This window comes from Prunus avium, chromosome 2, assembly GCF_965620075.1.
Source record: "Prunus avium chromosome 2, drPruAviu1.hap1.1, whole genome shotgun sequence".
Lineage (NCBI taxonomy): Eukaryota > Viridiplantae > Streptophyta > Magnoliopsida > Rosales > Rosaceae > Prunus > Prunus avium.
This window is the reverse complement of record NC_142285.1, coordinates 40485209-40506955: the sequence shown is the minus strand read 5'-3', so window position 1 is coordinate 40506955 and position 21747 is coordinate 40485209. Positions and strand designations below refer to the sequence as shown.

Here is a 21747-nt window from a genome sequence, read left to right as displayed (position 1 = left end):
TTCCCCTGTTTCTTGTATTCCTCTGTTTCATCTATGAAAAAGATACGAGACTACTAAACAATTTGGTACCCAACACCTATTATTGCAAGCAAGGGCAATTTACAGATAATTAAAAAGGCCTTGTTTTTATTTTATTTTTATTATATATATATATATATAAAATATAAAAAAATAAAAAAATAAAAAAAAGTTTATTATTTAGTTATACTCCAGAAGATAGGTAGGCAAATGTGGTTACAACCAAATAAAGAAAAAAAAACAATAGGGAAGAAGAAAAACAAACTACAAGTAAAACCCAAGTCATTCTTTACAAGAAAATTGAAACCCTTGATTTGGCATGATTTCTAATTTCCATGCTTCACATCAATATTCCAACCAAACTAAATCTTTGCTCCTCATGACAAGGCAGCAGCAAAGGTAAAGGAAATTTGTGTCTCAAACACAATAGATGAGGAGACATTAAAAGTGGGTGACCAGATACGAGGATCTTATATTGATCAATATAAAGGAAACAAGCAACACTGGTTAATCAATTTGACAGAGATTTCATTGGTGCTCATAGTAAAGCTGATCAGAATTTGATTTGACATTCATTGACATCAATGACAATCAATTACATATACCATGTTTGTGATTTTCCTAAGCTATTGTCTAGTCCTAGCTTCCATTGTCTGGTTTGAACATATATAAGGTTCAATGAACATTTCCCAGCTGCAATGCTAAGGAACGGACACCAGAAGTGAGACCTATGTACAGCACAGCGACTCGAATTAACTTCGTTTTGTTAAGTCCTCAATTTAGTTGTCCAAGAAAAAATTATGATTCGAAAAGTGCTGCTTGATTTGTGTATGAAACACATTGGATTATATATTAGAGAATTTATGTGCTTCCTACGACTAAGGTTCTTCAATTAAGGAAATAAGTTGGTTTCCTAATTTCATTCAAATGTATGTTGGCTGCAAGGTATTAAATGTCGATATTATCGGCGATATTATCCCGATAATATCGGATTTTTGGGGGGCCGATATTTTCGCAACAAACCATGGTGTTATCGTCAATATATCGATATTTTTATCGATAATATCAACATTTTTATAAATGATTTGGGCAATTATCACGATATTATCGATAATATCCCGATACGAAACCCAAAAATATTTATATACATGATTTTTGTGAAAACCATTTTACTCCTTCAACACCTTAACCACCATATCATTTATCATTAGACCTCTTCATTTAGATGATGATGAAGGCAACCCAGCTCTAAGAGTTGCTGAAGAAGCACATAATGAAGGGATAAATGTAGAAAGAGTATTAGAGGAGGAGGTGGGATCTAGCAGCGCTGACTCTTTGGAAGAACTTTTGCGCCCAAGACCAAGAAACACTGGAATTCCACCTTCTTCCAATCCTACACAACCACAAGATCCTGCTGATACTAATGATAGCTCTAGTACAACATCAGGAGACTCACCTACCACCGGAGGTGGGAATGATGAAGGATATAGTGGAGCTGGAGGTAGTGGTGGATATGTTGGACCACCTCCCGTATTTATGAGCCCCTTCACTAGTGAGGCAAACTTCACACATGCAACACAAGATGAGGACCATGGCAGTAGGCGGGCAGGACCAGAAATTGGTGCCATAAGGAAGGACTATACTCGTAGAGAAAGAGGCAAGGGGACTTTGTCAAGTCAAGAAGATGAATCGTTATCTATAACTTTGGACTCTGTTGGAGTAGGAAGTAGTAACTATGGTTATACTCATAACCAACCATTTCCCTACCCTTCATATCCCATTCCTGTTGGGATGGAATCAAGCGACTCATGGAAAGAATCCGAGACTTAATCTTCAAATGATTTTGCTTATGTACAACGTCAACCAATCTCGGATCCATATGGGTGGCATGTTAACAATTACATGCAAAACTATTTTGGGGATTTATCATTTGATGACTACTCTTCACAATATACTTACTCTACACATAGAGATGATGAAGATAGTGAAAATTTTGAACCTCATAGGAACTCTATGTGGTACTAAGTCACTCATGTATCCTACCATGCAATGTATAGAGTGTAAAATATTGTAGTAATTCATTATATATAAATTATTATGGTGTGTTTAATCTTCTTTCATTAATTACTACATATTTTCTACACTTACAGTGTTTGCCAGCTCGCTATATAATCCACTTAAATCACTTAAATCCATCATGCAATGCATTTCCTTCCAATTTTTTGTGATAAACTAATAGATAATTGACTCAATAAACATCCTGCAAAGTTTCAATAAAAATTTCCAAGTTTTTCTTACAATTTCCGTGGTTTTTATTCAATTTTTACCGATACCGATAATATCCCGATATTTCCATCGACATTTCCATATTTTTGGACTTTCGATATTTCCGATACCATCGATATTTTAGACCTTGGTTGGATTTTAATGCATTTGGGTTTTGATCACAAAATTGACTTCTTTTTAACCAGAACTACTTGTATGCTTCACACTAGGCAATAAGGAAGATAAGTAGTTGATATAATATACTAAACTGACTCCCTCCCTTGCTAGTCCTTTTCTCTGTTTAACCTTTTATACTTGGAATGTCATATTGTGCACAAACACTCCAAGACCTTGTCATTGATGAACTATCCGACAACACACACACACAAACCCCTTGAGAATAAAACACACACCGAAGAGAAAAGGCAAACACACATAAGAACGCAAAGATTTATAGAGGTTCGGCCTCCTGCCTACGTCCTCTTGATGATCCTGTTGTGAATTAAAACCAATTCACTCCCCTTTAGACCTTGTTGTTGATGGACTTTGGACAAGACTCAATGATGGATGAGTCTTACACACACACACAGAAAATAACCAAGCACAAATGACACAAATGTTTATAGAGGTTCAGCAAATTTTGCCTACATCCTCTTGGTGATCCCCTTGAGAAATTTCACTAATGAAGATAGGTTACAACTTTGGTTTACAACTGAAAACCCCCTTAGAACACTACCCTCACAATCTGTTTCTTTCACACCATTGCTCAACACCTTGATACACTTGAGAACTCTCTCTTCTACTTGACTCACTAGTTTCCAGCTACTTTGCCTTTCACTTTGCTGTCTTGCTTCCTCCTCTCTCAAATACACAACCCCTTGGACTTGAGAAAAGCCTCATCACTTCTTCCCACGTTCTGCCCTTATTTTACTGAAGTAAATCACACCTTGGGCATGCAAAGGGCTAGATAATGACAGCTACAAGTTCAGCTACCCAATAAAGGTAGGAACACCTTGAAACAAGCCAACATCTTTCCTTAATTTGCTCTCCTTGCTTCCCAGCAACTTGCTACCTTTCATTTAAGTCAGAAGTGACTTAAAATATCCTTGCAAGTGGGTAGAAAACGATAGCACACTAAAGAAACTGTTGAGAAACAGTGCATATTCGAAACATCACGTGTCGGGCGACCGGTCCCAGGTCATTTGCGACCGGTCGCTTTTGCACAGAGTCTCCAGACTTCGAATTGTCTTCCCGCGACCGGTCGCAAAGAGCTAGCGACCGGTCGCTTGTCGACTTAGCTCCAGACTTCAAATCTGTGTAGAAACGACCGGTCGCAAATGCCCTGCGACCGGTCGCTGGTCCTAAATTTAGTATCCTTTATGCGAGCCAATTTTCCAACAGATCCACCCGAGAAATTCAATAGAATGTAAGAACAACTTGGTTACAATCAAGAATCCCCTTAGCTCTCACGAGAACCCTAGCTCTCTTTTCTCTCACCCTTACTCTCACCATTGTGCCTATTTGGAGAACAAAGTGGAGAATCAATAACAAAAGGACCATTCCCTCTACTTGAATCCCATTCTTGGATTCAAGATTCACTCCAAGGTTAAGCTCACTCTTTACCTTCTCTCTAATATGTGATAGTGAGTGTCATAGGTGCATACTTTCATAAACCTATAAAGATTGGGACCTAAGATGAGATATGCATGAACCTCTAGCTATTTCCTTGCTTCCGCTTCATTTGATTTCATATTTGATATGTATACGGTTGGTGGTTTATTCTCTCATAGCCTCTTGGGATTTAGAAATCCCTACACCTAATTTTCAGTTCACCTTCTTCCTTCCACGAATCAATGGTGAGTTAACTCAGCATGTCATTCATATATATTCTCTGAAAACCTTGCAGAGTCACTACGAAAAGCTCCATAGCCTAAGCCCCTGCTTTCTTGCATGACCAACACATTCACCATTCCATCCCAGAAATCTGAAGAAGCAAGCATGTCACCAATCATTCCCAGCTCTGGATGCTCCACAAATTCCACCATTTCTTCATCCCTCAGCGACATCTCCATGTGTCGCCGCCCTACCATGACAAGGTCATAATTGCCTTGCAACTTCTTAATGGCACTCATAGCTTGTGCACTGTCATCCACCTCGATATCATGCCAATTCAGGCACTCATCCCCGGTGTTCGCCAGCTTAAACTCGTAGATCAAAGACTGGTCGAGCTTGGCCTCTATTTCCTCCTCTTGGTTACCTCCTTCTAGTTTACTCCGCAAGATTATCCGCAAAACTGTCATTCTCACGTCCGGATTGCCAAACATCCGTGCTGCGTAGGCCAACGCCTCACGGTCATCTGCTCCACCAATGAAAATCACCACTACATTGAAGGAATAGTATGTCGAGCTCAGCTGACAAGACAAGCCTCGGTCAACAAGTATTCCCACTGTACATGGGGAATTTGTTTGCACATTGATGTTGAATTGGCGTATGGGAGCAATCAAATTGTGGTCAACCGTACCCCGGTGATCATGGAATGGTAAGATAATAAGAGGTACAACCTTGTCATGCGCAAGACGGAGAATAGTGTCATGCATGCTTTTGTAGGAAGCGATCATATTGTAAGCATGGATCGTGACCGGTCCTCTGGAGTTTTCTGAGTAATTCTCAAAGGCTCGCATCATTTGATGGATTGATGATGATGCATTTGTGTGCTCTAATCTCTTGTAAGGGATTAGTAGAGGCGCGGCACGCCCCATCAGCTCGACTGTGTGGACCATGTAGGTGATGATGGGGCTTGCTTGCGTCGGGTATGAGGCTTCCAGGAGGTTAATCAGGTTGTGGATGCTTTCTTGGTTGTGAAAGCAACAAAGAATGCGAAATGTTTCGGAGTTGGTTGGCATTGACTGGATGCTTTTGAAACCGGGATGTTTGGTTGATGCTGATCGGAGTCGGATTTTAGGGTTGTATGATAACTGTAGCAATGGTGTCGCGACCAGGGTCACCCCCAGCATAGACAACACTATTTGAGTAAAAGCTTGTTCATCTACGAGCTGCAATTGAAATATTAACTTAGAATCAAAATTCATATGTATATATTGTATGGTGGGATATATTATACGGAAGTGAAAGAAAAAGGGAATTAAAGAGTTTTATTTACCTTTGTGGCCCTCCATCGAGAATAAATAAGAACGTCTATTATACCCTTGATGCTCATGGCTATGCTGAGCTTTAGACTATTTTTAAACCCGATTTTGCACCACATTGCGGCCGCTACAACTGCCACAATCTTTGAAACATACGACACGACAATGATTGACTGAAGTATGGAAAAACTCGTCCAATCGTGAATCGAAAACACATTGAGTCTGTATCCAATGCGGTAAAAGAAGATTGGCATAAGAAGTTGGGAGATCAAATATTCGGTCTTGTGGACTATTGCTGCACCAAGAGGTGGTCCACCTGGTATGGCTACCCCAAGAAGTATAGGACCTGTGTCCATCGCCAGGCCTAAGGCGTCGGAGATAAATGCCAGAACTAGAACCCCAAGTTGTATTGCAACTACATGAACTTCCTTGGCTTCTTGTCCTTGGGGGATGTTGTTGATAATCCACATTATAGTTGGGCGTATGACGTAGAAAGTGAATAATATCAACCCAAGCAATGACATAAAACTCTGAATGCCATAGCCTGCGCGTGCTCGGGCCAATATGAAATAGAATATAATTTCGATCCAGTAGATCACATCGTTGAGGAGGGCAGAGGACATGGCAAATTGGCCCAACTCAGACGTCATAAGGTTGAGGTCATCCAAGGCCTGAGCTAACCCGTGAAAAAAAGTTAAAGAAAAGAAACTAGTGATATATATTGCTCCTGCAGCAGCTCCCTTGCCGATTCCAGGAATGGTGCCGGGGCCGCCTAGCAGGAAAAAGAGGGTTGAGGTGACTGCGGAAGGTAAGATGCAGCAGACCAGACCAATTTTCACGGTATCTTTCTTCGACGTTCTTTTGAAGCGGAGTGCGTCGAATTTCAATGTAGCAAGGAATAAGGCGTATATTGCACCAACAGTGGCCATTGAGTCGAACAATGGAATCACTTTGGCTGCGAATAGTCTGTCCTTGAATCCCTTGGTACCCCCAAGAGCAGAGGACCCCAAGATAATGCCACTCTGAAAAACATATTATATTTAAGTTTCAACCAAAAAGAAAAGAATAACTTATAATAATGTCACAAACTTAATTAATTAGTATACCAGGAGATTGCAGATGAATTTGGTTTGTCCCAATGGCCTGAGCAAAAAATAAAGAAGCTGGGAAGTAACAACAACTAGGATGATTTGGGCCAGCATTAGAGGATGGGTATCGTCCAACGGATTCTCTCCGAACCAAATGCCTCTGTTGGAGGCGGCCGGAAATCGCATGCAATACTGCTCTTCCACTACATCAACTTGTGTGTTGTTCTTCAAGGACGCCATTGATTTCTTTCGTCCCTCCCCCGTCCCAAATTCCTAATTGATCGCTTGAGATTGCCAAGGCTATATATGAATACGAAACCCACATAATCATTCCAAAAACTCTTGGAAAAATTTGAGTGATTTTTGGTGGTTATGGCGCCCTACGTACCTTTTCATCTGTTAAAGTCGTTATACAGAGAGGTATGGTGGTTGTCAACTTCTTTCGTAGCAAGCAACCAACAAAATATCGGGGTTGGCTAAAGTCTAACAATTCAACATAAAAGTTTTAAACAAATAAATAAATTGGTTATGCTGTTACAACGGATTTCAATTTATAGTTAGAGATAATACTCAAGAAATTACAAAAGTGCCAAGTATCAAATTTCGTTGATGGAACCAGCTTTTCTATATAACTACATTCATTTCATTTTGTTATAAGAGATTACCCATTTACTAATGCTTCCTCAAGTCCTCTAAAACTTAACTAAAACTTTAAAAAAAAAAAAAACTGACTGAAATTTTCAAGTTCAACTTTGGAATAGGTTCTTATTCATGCAACAACAACAAAATTATCCTCTACACATAAGATAAAGTAGAATATCATATATTAACACCAAACACAACTGGGTAATTTGACTACAGGTAAAAAAGAGGAAAACAAGCTACAAGTTATAAAACCCAAGTGTCATTAGGCCTTCATGGCAACAAAATCTAACTCCCAATGATGTAAAACAGATGGCGGAAGTAATCGAGGAAAAATTGGAGCATCGTGCGTGCAAAAGCAAAACCAAAAAGCTGCAGGTTTGGGCCCCGAGCTCGAAACTGAGTCCATGACCTGTCGTTTCGAAGAGAACGACGTCACAAGTAAAAGTCATCGCTTTTCCATGTTGTATGGGCTTTTTTGGGTGTTTGATGTCTTTAGTAGCCTAAAACATCATTTGATTATTTTAACTAGTTTTTGGAATTTTTATTATTTTCCCTTTTAATTCCTTTTTGGGTCCCTAGGGTTTCTTTGAGGAAGTATTTAAGCAAACTATGGGTAGGGTTTTATAGGGTTGTATTATACCATTGAATACATTTGAGGTTTTCTCATTCTTCTTATTGGATTCCAGTGTTCTTGCTCTTTGGCTGTATTTTAGCATGTTGATTATCATTGAATTACGGGTAAGGTGATAAGTATGAAGATCTAATGCTTAATTAGTAAATGTATGCTACCGGAAAATCTATGTTGAACCGGAAACTACAGTAGGTCATAATCAACAAAAGAATAAACCAATATTTCTACTAAACTAAACCACCTCCTATCACATTTTGTATCAGAAAATGTTCCACCAAGTTACAGTTGTTCCACTGGCTTGTATATTCCAAATCTTTAAACGAAAACCAAATCATTGCTCAAAAATCAGCAAACTTTTGGCTTGGTACAATATTAACCAGGTAAAGGAAAACAACTAAACAAGCTAAGTTACAAGCAAAACTCTAGACATTATTTATCCCAAAAAAAGATACCCAAAAGGCAAATATTTCTAACTTCCAATGTTCACAATCTTCTAACTAGGAAATTCTTTTAACAAAATAAGAAACTAGAGGGAAGGAGAAATAGTGTTTACTTCTCCCTAACCAAAGCTACTTGTTTGCTTCTCACTAGGAAGCAAGGAACTCCCTTGTAAGTCCTTCTCCGTTTAACATTTTATAGTAGACAAATATTCTATGAAACCCTTGCAGAGTCACTACGAAAAGCTCCACAGCCTAAGCCTCTGCTTTCTTGCATGACCAACACATTCACCATTCCATCACAGAAATCTGAAGAAGACAGCATGTCACCAATCACTCCCAGCTCTGGATGCTCCATGAATACCGCCATTTCTTCATCCCTCAGCGACATTTCCACGTGTCGTCGCCCTACCATGATAAGATCATAATCGCCCTGCAACTTCTTAATGGCACTCATAACTTGTGCACCGTCATCCACCTCGATATCATACCAATTCACACAATCATTACCGATGTTCCCCAGCTTAAACTCGTCGACCAAAGACTGGTCGAGCTTGGCCTCTATTTCCTCCTCTTGGTTACCTCCTTCTAGTTTACCCCGCAAGATTATCCTGAACACCGTCATACCCACGGTCGGGTTGCCAGATATTCGTGCTGCGTAGGCCAACGCCTCACGGTCATCTGCTCCACCAATGAAAATCACCGCTACATTGAAGGAAAAGCTTGTCAATCTCAGCCGACTAGACAAGTCTCTATCAACAAGTATTCCCACTGTACATGGGGAATTTGTTTGCACATTGATGTTGAATTGGCGTATGGAGGCAATCAAAGTGAGGTCAACTGTACCCTGGTGATCATGGAATGGTAAGATAATCAGAGGAACGACCTTGTCATGTGCAAGACGGATTATTGTGTCGTGCATGTTTTTGTAAGGAGCGATCATATCGTAAGCATGGATCGTGACCGGTCCTTCGGAGTTGTCTGAGTAATTCTCAAAGGCTTGAATCATTTGATGCATTGGTGTATTTGTGTGCTTTAATTTATTGTAAGGGACTAGTAGTGGCGCCGCACGCCCCATCAGCTCCACTGCATGGACCATTGTTGTGTAGATACAGCTGCACCAAAATGGATTCAGTTGCATCCTCAACTTGTGATACTCGCAAGTGCACGAGCCGTTCGGTAGTATAGCGTATGTAAGTGCGAGGTCGATCCCACGAGGATTGGTGATTGAATGATCCAATTCATTTCTCCTACACAAAACAGAAATGAAAAAGAAAGGAAATAAATAAAACAAGGAAGAAAGAAAATAACTAACTCAAGTAGATAAGTTCCCAAGTTCAATTAGATTAATGGATTGATTCTAGCTAAAGTATGATTAAGCCATGGTGTGTGGTCATAACCTTGTGTTCCTAATTCCCTAATTTGATCATTTGTTGTCTAACCTAAAATTAAGCATTAGGAACCCATTAAGCATAGAAGAACAATTTAAACAACCAAGCATGTATCTAATCCCTGTTGTCGAATGTCCATACATACTCTTCCTATTCATAGTTCAATTCGAATTAAAGCATGGTGTATACTCTTAATTCAAACCAAGATAGCTAACATGCAAGCCTAAATGGTGATCAATCATTCAAACTAGCATATTAACTTATAAGCATAATGAATAAGAACATGAACCATAATTGAAACTTGGAAACTAATCAAACTTGAAAAACTAAAGAAAAGAATTTACATAACAATGAAAATTAAAGTAGAACTTGGAAAGACTTAAAGGAAAATTTAGTAAAAGGATTTTTGTTACAATCAATTGAGAACTAGAAAGGAAAACTAAGAGAATTTGAGGGAGAGAAGGGAAGGGAGCTCTAGAGAAGTGTTTGAGAGCTCCCCCCCTTGGGGTGTGTTTACAAGCTTGGGAAACCTCACTATATATAGGCCTAAGGAAGCTGAAAATCTGAATTAAGTATGGCTAATGCATACAACACTTGTTTTATAAAATCTGAAATGGTTGATGCACTTCACTAATGCATACAACACTTCCATTATAAAATCTGAAATGGTTGATGCACTTCACTAATAAATCCCACCAGCAGCCCTAGCTCATCTTCATGTCACCATGACCAAGCTTCCAACCAGAAATAATAGCTCATCCTGAGGTCAGCATGACCAGCAACTTCAAGGGCTTACGAATTGGGCTTCCCTTAAGCAAATTAAGACTTTAAGCACTCAAACTTGAAGTTCAGAATGTCTTCTTTCCAGCCATATATCATTTGGGCCAATCCAAGGTCGGAGGAGGAAGTTAAGGCCAAAACAAATTGCTAACTCATTTTGCGCGCTGATAAAATCCATCCTGAGCATGGCTCTGTGTTTGCTAGGTAACAGACTCCATATTTATCCAATGGGGCTGAATTTTGGATATGGGGTGTTATATTACACACCCATTGGAACAACTTTCATGAAGAATGTGGCCTCATCCGAGCTATGTAGATTGCTGAAACAAAGCTTGCAATATGACCTATGAAACTGAGCTGGCAGGGGACTGTAGCCAAAATTGAGTTTGTCTTTAAGCTCTTCATCCATTCATCCAAATTAGGCCCTAACATGCATGGATTGCATCATTTACTATCCAAAGCCCTCATTATTACCTAAAGCTCAATGAACTGAAAGATAAACACAAAAATGATTAAAAGCACAAGTTTAACTCAAAAACATAACCAAATCATAAGCTAGAAGGGTACAAAATGATATGTAAATATGCACCGATCAAATACCCCCAAACCTAGATTTTGCTAGTCCTCGAGCAAAACAAAAGGAAAACAAAGATAAAAACAAACAAGAAGTTAACTAGACCACTTTCGTAGGTAACTCGATTGCATTGAGCATATGCAACAAGCCTTTAAACCTCTAGGCATCCCTAGTAGGAGGAGTTGTGTCTCCTGAGGGTTTAACAGATACGATACCCACAAACGTTTTACTGACTCTGTAAAACAAGGTAATTAGAAAACTTAAAAGATTGTTAGTCCTTAAGCAAAATAAAAAACAAAAAAAAAAAAAAAAATAATTACATTAACAAAAACAGAACAAAACAAAACAAAAAAAAAATTACAAAAATAAAAAGAACTCAAAACAATCTTTCCGAACATTTTCTGAAGAGAAATGACTCATGCACATGACTCAAAAGTTTTAACAATAAAAGCTCAATTTTAAACATTATTCACAAAGCGGCAAAGTTCAAAACATAATATGCTCAAAGTGTGGTAGTGTGATAGCCAAATGCAACAAATTCCCCAATCTTAGTTTTCACACAATTTCAAAAATCATATAAAGCACAAGTTCAACTTCAAATCTCACCAAAGTTGTCCTCTCACAAATGAATCACTCGGAAGAGGGCTATAATGCAACACTCAGTTATAAACATGAGATTAGAGTTAAACCATAAAGACTTAACTCGAAATAGAAAGATGAAGAACTTGCATTAATATGATCTCAAGAAGGATGCCAAACACTTAAAAGTAGAAAAATGAATGCAATTCAACCACATGACATTTAAGATCAATTTAGGTCTTTAACATAGGTTGTAATGGGGCCCAGGGTGTAAGGTGAGTGAGAAATGAAAGGTATGGATAATACAAAGTCCAAGGAACTCACAATGTAAGAGCATAAAAAAAAAATTGTTTACAAGACTTCGAATCATCACGATTAGATTTTTTTTTTCTTTTACATGATCAAAACTCCTTATACCTTCATTTACAATGATTTAAACTCCTTTCCAAACACCAATGAAACCCAAAAACAAAATTTCATTCAACTACCATTTAATCATAACTTTTTTCTTTTCTTTTCTTTCACCAATTGTGTGATTTTCTTTTTTTTTCTTTTTTTTTTCTTCTATGTAATATCCCTTCCCAAACTTAGCATGAAAAACACATCCGAATTAGAGCTCATGAGTTCCTTAGAAAGGTAAATATTTGTTTTTCAGGCTAAGGCGAGGAAATATAATTGGTAAATGAAAGAAAAGGTTTACATGTATGCTCAAAATGGTTAACAATGGAAAATCATGCTTAAGCATGCATAAGGTTAGCTTGAAAGGTACAAACGATCCAAAGAGGGCCTAATATCATTTCTTAAATGTCATGAAATCGAATTGCAAAAGAATGAATGACTTTTAAGTATTCAACCAAATCAATGAATAATGAGATCAAACAACAACTTTGATGACAAGAAAATAAGAGTATGTGTATAACACTCATGAAATGAAGCACAAGGCTCAAAAGCTCACATTTATGGTTATATAAGTCTAATTTATGCTTGATACAATTCTTTGGGTCATGCAAATCCTTTAATTGGAGAATTATGAAACAAATGGCAAGTGCAAAGAAGGTTTCGAACATATCATGCTAGAACGATGCCAAATTAATCAATTAATTAATATTTTTTTTTTACAATAAAAATTTACAAGGAAAAAAAATAAATAATAAATAAAATTCAATTTTCATTTAAGTCATGCAAACATTTATCACAATCTCATCAAATGTGTTCGGAAAGTGAATAAAATCAAAATCAAAATAAAAGCAAGACTTAACAAAATAAAATAAAAATAAAAACAAGCAAATAAAAAAAAAATTAAATAAAATTAAGGAAAAACCAATTTTACATGCTAAACTCCAATACCCCCAAACCTAGAAATGAACATTGTCCTCAATTTTTAAAAATTAGGAACAAGCAATGTCATAATAAGAAATGAAAGGTACTAAAGTAAATATAAACCACACCAAAAAAAAAAAAAAAAAAAAACACAAATAAAATAATTACAAAAAAAAAAATTACAAAACAAACAAACAAATAAACAAAAAAGAAAAAAAATGAAACAGTAAAACACTCGAAACAGAAAGCCCTAAACAGACTGTCTTACGCAAACCAAAACCCAAACAATTGAAAGCCCAACCCAAAAGAAAGTTAACCCACCTTGAAACCTAAACAACGGTGAAAACCCGACCCACAATGAAATCCGAAGCCCACACGTTTTTTTATTATTATTTTTTATTTTTAAGAGAACATGGGTCATGATGTCTCGGTTCAGTGTAAGGGACCAACTGACAGGGCGAGACACGTGTTGACGCGTAGAGGCGCCGCAGACTCCACAAGCAAAAATTACGGGCTCATGGAAAGGCGCGAAGACTTTACTGAACGCGTTCGTTCAGAAAAGACACGTCGTGATAAATGAGTTGGGTATGGTTGGAAGGCGAGAAGGTTGTGGGACTCAAGGAATGCTGGAGATTCAGAAAATGCTCAGATGCTGTAATGGCTAGGGTTTGTCAAAGACTAAGTCTATAAGAAAGGGTGAAAAAAAACGCAAACTCAGAAACACACAAAAGAGAAAAGAAAGAAAGAAGAAAAGAGAGTGAGAAATCAAATGGCCTCTAACTACCCATTTTCGTTGGATCTCAACCTAGCTCCACCGACTCAGACACGAGGCCAAGCAGCGGCACCAGTATGGATGCCCTACTTTGCTTCCGCACGGGGGCCTGTGACAGTAACTGACTCAATACTCCTGGACAACGATGTTGCCATTGGAGTGGCTAGAAATTTAGTGACTCCTAAAGATATACGTGTTCTGGGGACAAGGGATGACAACCGGGTCGTGAGCGATGCCCTGGCACTGAGCGTGCAGAGTACGGCAACAGTCGCAAGTTTGGGTCATCGCCTACTTGCGAAGTCCCATGAGGTAGAGGTGCTGAAAGGTCAGTTGGCGGCGGAGCGAAGTATGGTTGAGGAGTGTCAGACTGCTATAAAAAGCTTGAAAAGGGAGAGGTCAAGGATAGTGGAGGTGAATCGACACCAGCTAGAAGTATTGCGGGACGAGAATAAAAACCTATCCAAAATGGTAGAGTTGTACTCTCGCGACATGCGAAAACAGCTAGAGGACCTAGACCGACCGGGTAAACGCAAACAAGCAGATCGCGAGAGTAGTTACACTCAAGCTAAGATTGCGATCTTTGGGAGCTCAAGTGGTGAGCCCCAAGAGGCTGTGCATGAAGCCCAGGAAGAGGACAGCCAGAGGGCCAAACTCAAAGCTCCAATGGTCGAGACACCGAGCACTGTGAAGAAATGACTTCTACTGCATTATTGATGTTTTTATTTTAATTTATTTTATTTTTTTGGTTGTTTTTGTCTTTATTTTGTTTTGGAAATAAAAGAGTAAATTTGCAGAAGGAAAAAGAAAACGGAAAAGAAAGCACACTTTCCAAACTTAAATCAAACGAAGACGACAAACGGAAATGGAAGCACAGTTCCCTAACTAAAATAAAATAAAGATGATAGCCGAAAGGGAAAGGCAAAAACACAAAGCTCTAGAAAATGAAAGTAACGGGCAAAACAATAAAACACCAGAAAACACGGAAAAAAGAAAAGTAAAGTGAAAGTAAAGGTGCTCCCCCTTGAAGCGATTAGGTCGAGCATGCCCGGGAAATCCGAAATGGTGTTGGCACCTTCATCAGCATATGTCTATTTAAAGCACGCCTCTACAAGCGGATGATACCCAGCATTTCTTCCTGCAAACTCAAGGAAAAACATCAAAAAATCCAGAAACAAAAAAATGGCATCCTCATGCACTCACCTTGATGATCTCGACCTTGAGCTCTCACTTGCACCACCGAATGCCCAGACAAGGGCTCCTCCAAACACTGTCTTTCCAAACTCTTCATATCATCACGGCACGGCCTCAAACTTTGCTGAGATAATACCAAACTTTTCTGAGGCAATGCCGAACAGAGCAGCGCTGCTGGGAGGCATGATTGGCAGCAAGCTCACACCGACAGATCATCTGCATGTGGCACAGAGGTCTGACAAGGCAGCGGTGGAGGAGTCCCACAATTTAACTGTGCTCCACGCGGTCTCCGCTACCAATTTGGGCATGCGCCTACTAGCGAGGACAAGGGAGTGTGCCGCGATGAGCGAGGAAATAGCTTCCTTGAAGGCTATGGTGGCGGACTTGCAGAAGCGGCTCTACTGTGCCAATCAGCACGTGGAAGCACTGCAGAAGAAAAATGAGGACCATGTCGAGCTGCTGCAGATTCTGCAAGTAAGAGAAAATAGAGGCAAGCCATGATGATGATGAAGATGAAGAAGAAGAAGAAGTTTTTTTTTTTTTTTTTTTTTTTTTTTTGTTTTTTGTTTTTAATGCAGCGTTTGAAATAAAAATGTGTTTTAACACTCAGAAATAAACTAACTAACCATACCACGTAAATAAATAAATAAACTAACTTAACAAAACAAAAACAAAGACTATACAGAAAAGAAAACAAAGAAAATAAATAAATAAATAAAACTTAATTTAAAAACACACGAATATACAAGCAACTCACGGATGACCAGTTAAGGGCCTCAGAAAACACAGCCAGGGGATCCGGGAAGGTTGGAGGGGTCACAATGGTCCCGCTTAAAACCCAAACTTCTTAGACACCGAAGGTGTCGCCTAAAGAACTCCTAGACACTGTATTGACGGAAGTGCTTACTGGAGTTACCAAAAGTTAGCTCATATGAAAAATAATTTTTTTTTTTTAAATAAATTTTTTAAAGATATTCTCGTAAGAAAAAGAAACAAAAACAAATTAAGATAAATGAAACAACAAACCATAAACGAAAATGAACTAAGTACTCTAAACAAACTCAAACAAATGAAATAAATTGTTGTACTAAAAGAAACAAACCAAGAAACCAAAGAAAAAAAACAAACAGCACTTTCTATCACCTATTTATCACCATTTGGACAGATTCGTTTCTATGTTTTTCAGCTTCGACCTCTGTTCAGTTTTTAGGCTATAACTTTCCAACCGTAAGTCCAAATTTTACGTTCTTTATATGGTTGGATTCAGCATAGAAAAACAAAGAACTCAACGCGGACCAAAAGGTAAAAACAATGACGGAAATAAACATAATTCAAAGAAGAGAAAGGATTGAAAATGCTCCCCCTTGAAGCGATTAGGTCGAATGTGATGCACTTGGAGGTCGCGACTTCTCTCATTGCTCCACACTTCCCATTCTTGTGATTGAGATTGCCATCTCTCTCCATTTTTATTAAGCTATCATAAATTGCTAAAACAAACACACAAACTTGAAATGGAATTAAAAGGATTAGGAAATAAAAACTAAAATGAAAAGGAAAATTAACACATATCCAATTCCATGCTTCAAAGCAACAAGCACCAATGGGTTGTGTAAGCTGGGACTTAAACCCAGTTCTCTTGCTTGTTGGGCAATTGTCCTTTTCTGTTGGACTACAAACACAACTGGTCCATTAACGTCATTAACTTTAAAACAAGAAATTGTCTAGAAAAACATGAAAATGAAAAATAAAAATAAAACAAGTAGGGAAAAGAAATAGAACCAAACTATGTTGCCAATCCCCGGCAACGGCGCCAAAAACTTGTTGTGTAGATACAGCTGCACCAAAATGGATTCAGTTGCATCCTCAACTTGTGATACTCGCAAGTGCACGAGCCGTTCGGTAGTATAGCGTATGTAAGTGCGAGGTCGATCCCACGAGGATTGGTGATTGAATGATCCAATTCATTTCTCCTACACAAAACAGAAATGAAAAAGAAAGGAAATAAATAAAACAAGGAAGAAAGAAAATAACTAACTCAAGTAGATAAGTTCCCAAGTTCAATTAGATTAATGGATTGATTCTAGCTAAAGTATGATTAAGCCATGGTGTGTGGTCATAACCTTGTGTTCCTAATTCCCTAATTTGATCATTTGTTGTCTAACCTAAAATTAAGCATTAGGAACCCATTAAGCATAGAAGAACAATTTAAACAACCAAGCATGTATCTAATCCCTGTTGTCGAATGTCCATACATACTCTTCCTATTCATAGTTCAATTCGAATTAAAGCATGGTGTATACTCTTAATTCAAACCAAGATAGCTAACATGCAAGCCTAAATGGTGATCAATCATTCAAACTAGCATATTAACTTATAAGCATAATGAATAAGAACATGAACCATAATTGAAACTTGGAAACTAATCAAACTTGAAAAACTAAAGAAAAGAATTTACATAACAATGAAAATTAAAGTAGAACTTGGAAAGACTTAAAGGAAAATTTAGTAAAAGGATTTTTGTTACAATCAATTGAGAACTAGAAAGGAAAACTAAGAGAATTTGAGGGAGAGAAGGGAAGGGAGCTCTAGAGAAGTGTTTGAGAGCTCCCCCCCTTGGGGTGTGTTTACAAGCTTGGGAAACCTCACTATATATAGGCCTAAGGAAGCTGAAAATCTGAATTAAGTATGGCTAATGCATACAACACTTGTTTTATAAAATCTGAAATGGTTGATGCACTTCACTAATGCATACAACACTTCCATTATAAAATCTGAAATGGTTGATGCACTTCACTAATAAATCCCACCAGCAGCCCTAGCTCATCTTCATGTCACCATGACCAAGCTTCCAACCAGAAATAATAGCTCATCCTGAGGTCAGCATGACCAGCAACTTCAAGGGCTTACGAATTGGGCTTCCCTTAAGCAAATTAAGACTTTAAGCACTCAAACTTGAAGTTCAGAATGTCTTCTTTCCAGCCATATATCATTTGGGCCAATCCAAGGTCGGAGGAGGAAGTTAAGGCCAAAACAAATTGCTAACTCATTTTGCGCGCTGATAAAATCCATCCTGAGCATGGCTCTGTGTTTGCTAGGTAACAGACTCCATATTTATCCAATGGGGCTGAATTTTGGATATGGGGTGTTATATTACACACCCATTGGAACAACTTTCATGAAGAATGTGGCCTCATCCGAGCTATGTAGATTGCTGAAACAAAGCTTGCAATATGACCTATGAAACTGAGCTGGCAGGGGACTGTAGCCAAAATTGAGTTTGTCTTTAAGCTCTTCATCCATTCATCCAAATTAGGCCCTAACATGCATGGATTGCATCATTTACTATCCAAAGCCCTCATTATTACCTAAAGCTCAATGAACTGAAAGATAAACACAAAAATGATTAAAAGCACAAGTTTAACTCAAAAACATAACCAAATCATAAGCTAGAAGGGTACAAAATGATATGTAAATATGCACCGATCAACCATGTAGGCGCAGATGGGGCTTGCTTGCGTTGGGTATGAGGCTTCCAGGAGGGTAATAAGGTTGCGGATGCTTTCTTGGTTGTGAAAGCAACAAAGAATGCGAAATGTTTCGAAGTTGCTTGGCATTGATTGGATGCTTCTGAAGCGGGGATGTTTGGTTGATGCTCCGAGTCGGATTTTAGGGTTGTACGAGAATCGTAGCAATGGTGTTGCAATCATGGTCATCCCCAGCATAGACAACACTATTTGAGTAAAAGCTTGTTCATCTATGAGCTGCAATTGAAATATTAACTTGGAATCAAAATTAACATATATTGTATGGGGTGGGATATTATGGAAGTGAAAGAAAAAGGGAAAGAGTTTTATTTACCTTTATGGTCCTACATCGAGAATAAGAGACAATCTCTATTATACCCTTGACGCTCATGACCATGCTGAGCCTTAGACTATTTTTAAACCCGATTTTGCACCACATTGCAGCCGCTACAACTGCCACAATCTTTGAAACGTACGACACGATAATGATCGTCTGAAGTATGGAAAATCTCACCCAATCGCGAATCGAATACAAATTTATTCTGTATCCAACGTAGAAAAAGAACATTGGCATAAGAATTTGGGAGACCAAATATTCGGTCTTGTGGACTACTGCTGCACCAAGAGGTGGTCCACCGGGGATGGCTAACCCCAGCAGTACAACACCCGCATACGGCGTTGTGCCTAAGACGTCGGAGATAAAAGCCATGACTAAAACCCCAAGTTGTATTGCAACTACATGAACTTCCTTGGCTTCTTCTCCTTGGGGGATGTTCTTGACAATCGACAGCATAATTGGGCGTATGACGTAGACAGTGAATAATATCAACCCAAAGACGGAAATACAACTCTCAATGTCGCAGGTTGCGTCTTGTTTCGTTAATATGAGATGCAATGCAATGAGGAACCAGAAGATTACATCGTTGAGGATGGCAGAGGACATGGCAAATTGGCCCAACTCAGAGGTCATAGGGTTGAGTTCATCCATGGCCTGAGCTACCACAGGAAAAAAAGTTAAAGAAAAGGTAATAGTAAGATAGAATGTTCCTGCAGGAGCTGGCCCGAGTCCATGAATGGCGCCGACTAGGCCTAGCAGGAGGAAGAGGATTGAGGTGACTACGGAAGGTAAGATGCAGCTGACCAGACCAATTTTCACGCTATCTTTTGCCATTCTTTTGAAGCGGGTTGCGTCGAATTTCAAAGCAACAAGGAACATGGAGTATATTGCACCAACAGTGGCCATTGTGTCAAACAATGGAATCACTTTAGCTGCGAATAGTCTATCCTTGAATGACTTGCTGCCCCCAAGAACAGAGGACCCCAAGATAATGCCACTCTGAAAAACATTTCAACCAAAAAGATAATAATGTCATGTCACAAACTTAATTAGTAAACTAGAGGAACATGACCCTAGTTTTTAAATTGAAATCTCATTGTTGAAGGAAATAAAAGCTTTCAACAAGCATGATGAGCATTTGGGTGAGCATACAAGGAGATTGCAGACGAATTTGGTTTGTCCCAATGGCCTGAGCAAAAAATAAAGCAGCCGAGAAGTAAGAACAACTAGGATGATTTGGGCTAGCATTAGAGGATAGGGATCGTCGAAAGGATTCTCTCCGAACCAAATGCCTCTGGAGGAGGAGGCATGAACTAGCATGCAATGCTGCGGTTCCACTACATCAACTTGTGTGGTGTTGCTTAAGGCAGCCATTTCCCAAATTCCCAAATTCCCAAATGATCGCTTGAGATTGAGATTTTGCAAAAACTTCGAAACCTAAGGTTGGTTCTTGGTTGGTTGTAATTTGAAGTAAAACTCAGTGTTAATAACTGAAGCCTAAGTTGAGAAGCATATGAGCTGTTTCAAGTGAAATACATATACCAGGACAACAGGTAATTTTGAGTTTTTTTTTTTTTTTCCGGCGGTTATGTCCCTCTTTTGCTGTAACAGTCGTTATGTCAGTTGTCAATTTCTGTTTTTTTTAAATAAAAAAACTAAGTTGTCAATTTCTTTGGTAGGAACCAACGAAATACAGGAGTTGGCTAAAGTCAAACACTTCAGACATAAAATTTGTAAAAATAATAATAATAAAGCAATTGGTTATGCTGTTACAACGGATTTCAATTTATAGTTAGAGATAGTAAGAAATTACATCCATGTTGGAGTTTTTTTTATAGCTCATCATATTATTTGTGCATCACTTTTACTTATCATCATCAATGAAACGAAAGTATATATTTTTTGTTCAAAGCATTGCCTATCAATGCAGCCTCTAATGAGAGACCTGTTTTCTCACAAGGCTGATGCATAATGACACTAGGAATCCTTGGACACCATGGACAATGGATTACACCATTTGGTTTTTTTTTTTTTTGGTTCTGAACCACGAGGTGGTCCTGGATGGGCTACCATTTGGTCTTTCAATATCCACTAAAACGATTTGTTCTATTTATCAATAATTAATATAGCAACCAAGGTGGTTGGTGTGAGTGGTTCGGCACTCTCATTCCTTAAGAGAGGTCAGGGGTTCGATTCCTGCTCTCGTACAGAGTCACCACTTTGGCCAGCACTTTACCCCTTACGGGCCGACCCGGTGTGAGCGGGGATTAGTCTGAGTTGTGGTTAAGGCTTAAAGGTGCCACCCATAATTGGGGCCCATCTAGGACCACCTCGTGGTTCATACCAAAAAAATAAAATAATTAATATAGCTTTTTGGTCAACGGGTCTAATCCAGTGAAAAAGGGCATTGACTTGCAAACCAGAGATCTCTCAGGTTTGAATTCTCATGGCATCATAGTTGTGTGTGTGTGAGAAATCCCCCTCCTCTATAGTTTAGACTATCGCTTGTACTAAAAAAAATTAATCGTTGTTTTATATTTAAAAAGAATGATTTTCTCTATTCATCAATAATTAATATTTTAATGCTCTATCCAAAAAGAAGAAAAAAAAAATTCAAACACGTTCAGCAAGAATATTATATATATATAAAAGCTTCTTGCACAATATATCCACACAAAAAGTCTTATTTGAACGCAAGCAATACGAAAGTATAAATAAATATAAGACTTTTTATCACAAATAGTCCGTGATGTTTGTGAAATTATCATCTTGAGTCCTTAAATTATGTCACAAATGGTCCATGAGATTCGAAAAATTATCATCTTTTGTCCTTAAGGTTTTTTTGTGTGTAACATAATTGGTCCTTAAGGTTACTCTCTATATCACAAATTGTCATGAGGTTCGAGAAATTATCATCTATCAATTTTTTAACAAAACTGACTGAAAATTTCAAGTTCAACTTGGTAAAAGGTTCTTATTCATGCAACAAAAGAACTTATCCTCAATACATAAGATGAAAGTAGAATATCAGATATTAATATTAAACACA

The 21747-nt window shown here is 38.4% G+C and overlaps 2 protein-coding genes and 1 pseudogene across 2 annotated transcripts; 1 reads left to right on the top strand and 2 right to left on the bottom strand.

The window, feature by feature from the left end:
- The first annotated feature begins 949 nt into the window (after nucleotides 1–949).
- On the top strand, nucleotides 950–2043 carry LOC148297032 (uncharacterized; annotated as a pseudogene).
- A 2114-nt stretch (nucleotides 2044–4157) lies between these two features.
- Nucleotides 4158–6757, bottom strand: LOC110761870 (cation/H(+) antiporter 15-like). Its single transcript, XM_088248702.1, has 3 exons — nucleotides 6536–6757; nucleotides 5444–6451; nucleotides 4158–5336 (listed from the first exon to the last, which is right to left on the bottom strand). The coding sequence occupies exons 1-3, from the start codon at nucleotides 6755–6757 to the stop codon at nucleotides 4158–4160; spliced, it is 2409 nt and encodes an 802-aa protein (XP_088104828.1).
- Nucleotides 6758–8444: 1687 nt separating this feature from the next.
- Nucleotides 8445–20072, bottom strand: LOC110761747 (cation/H(+) antiporter 15-like). Its single transcript, XM_021964304.1, has 5 exons — nucleotides 19851–20072; nucleotides 19503–19697; nucleotides 18696–19352; nucleotides 18516–18598; nucleotides 8445–9345 (listed from the first exon to the last, which is right to left on the bottom strand). Exons 1-5 carry the CDS (start codon nucleotides 20070–20072, stop codon nucleotides 8445–8447), a joined length of 2058 nt encoding a protein of 685 aa, XP_021819996.1.
- Nucleotides 20073–21747: the final 1675 nt, after the last annotated feature.

Coding starts and splice junctions, on each gene's coding strand:
- LOC110761870 (XM_088248702.1), bottom strand. CDS start 6,757: ATGGCGTCCTTGAAGAACAACACACAAGTTGATGTAGTGGAAGAGCAG. Junction 6,452..6,535: donor AATTCATCTGCAATCTCCTG/GTATACTAATTA, acceptor TATGTTTTTCAG/AGTGGCATTATCTTGGGGTC. Junction 5,337..5,443: donor CTCGATGGAGGGCCACAAAG/GTAAATAAAACT, acceptor TTTCAATTGCAG/CTCGTAGATGAACAAGCTTT.
- LOC110761747 (XM_021964304.1), bottom strand. CDS start 20,072: ATGGCTGCCTTAAGCAACACCACACAAGTTGATGTAGTGGAACCGCAG. Junction 19,353..19,502: donor ATAGCGTGAAAATTGGTCTG/GTCAGCTGCATC, acceptor GTGGTAGCTCAG/GCCATGGATGAACTCAACCC. Junction 18,599..18,695: donor CTCGATGTAGGACCATAAAG/GTAAATAAAACT, acceptor TTTCAATTGCAG/CTCATAGATGAACAAGCTTT.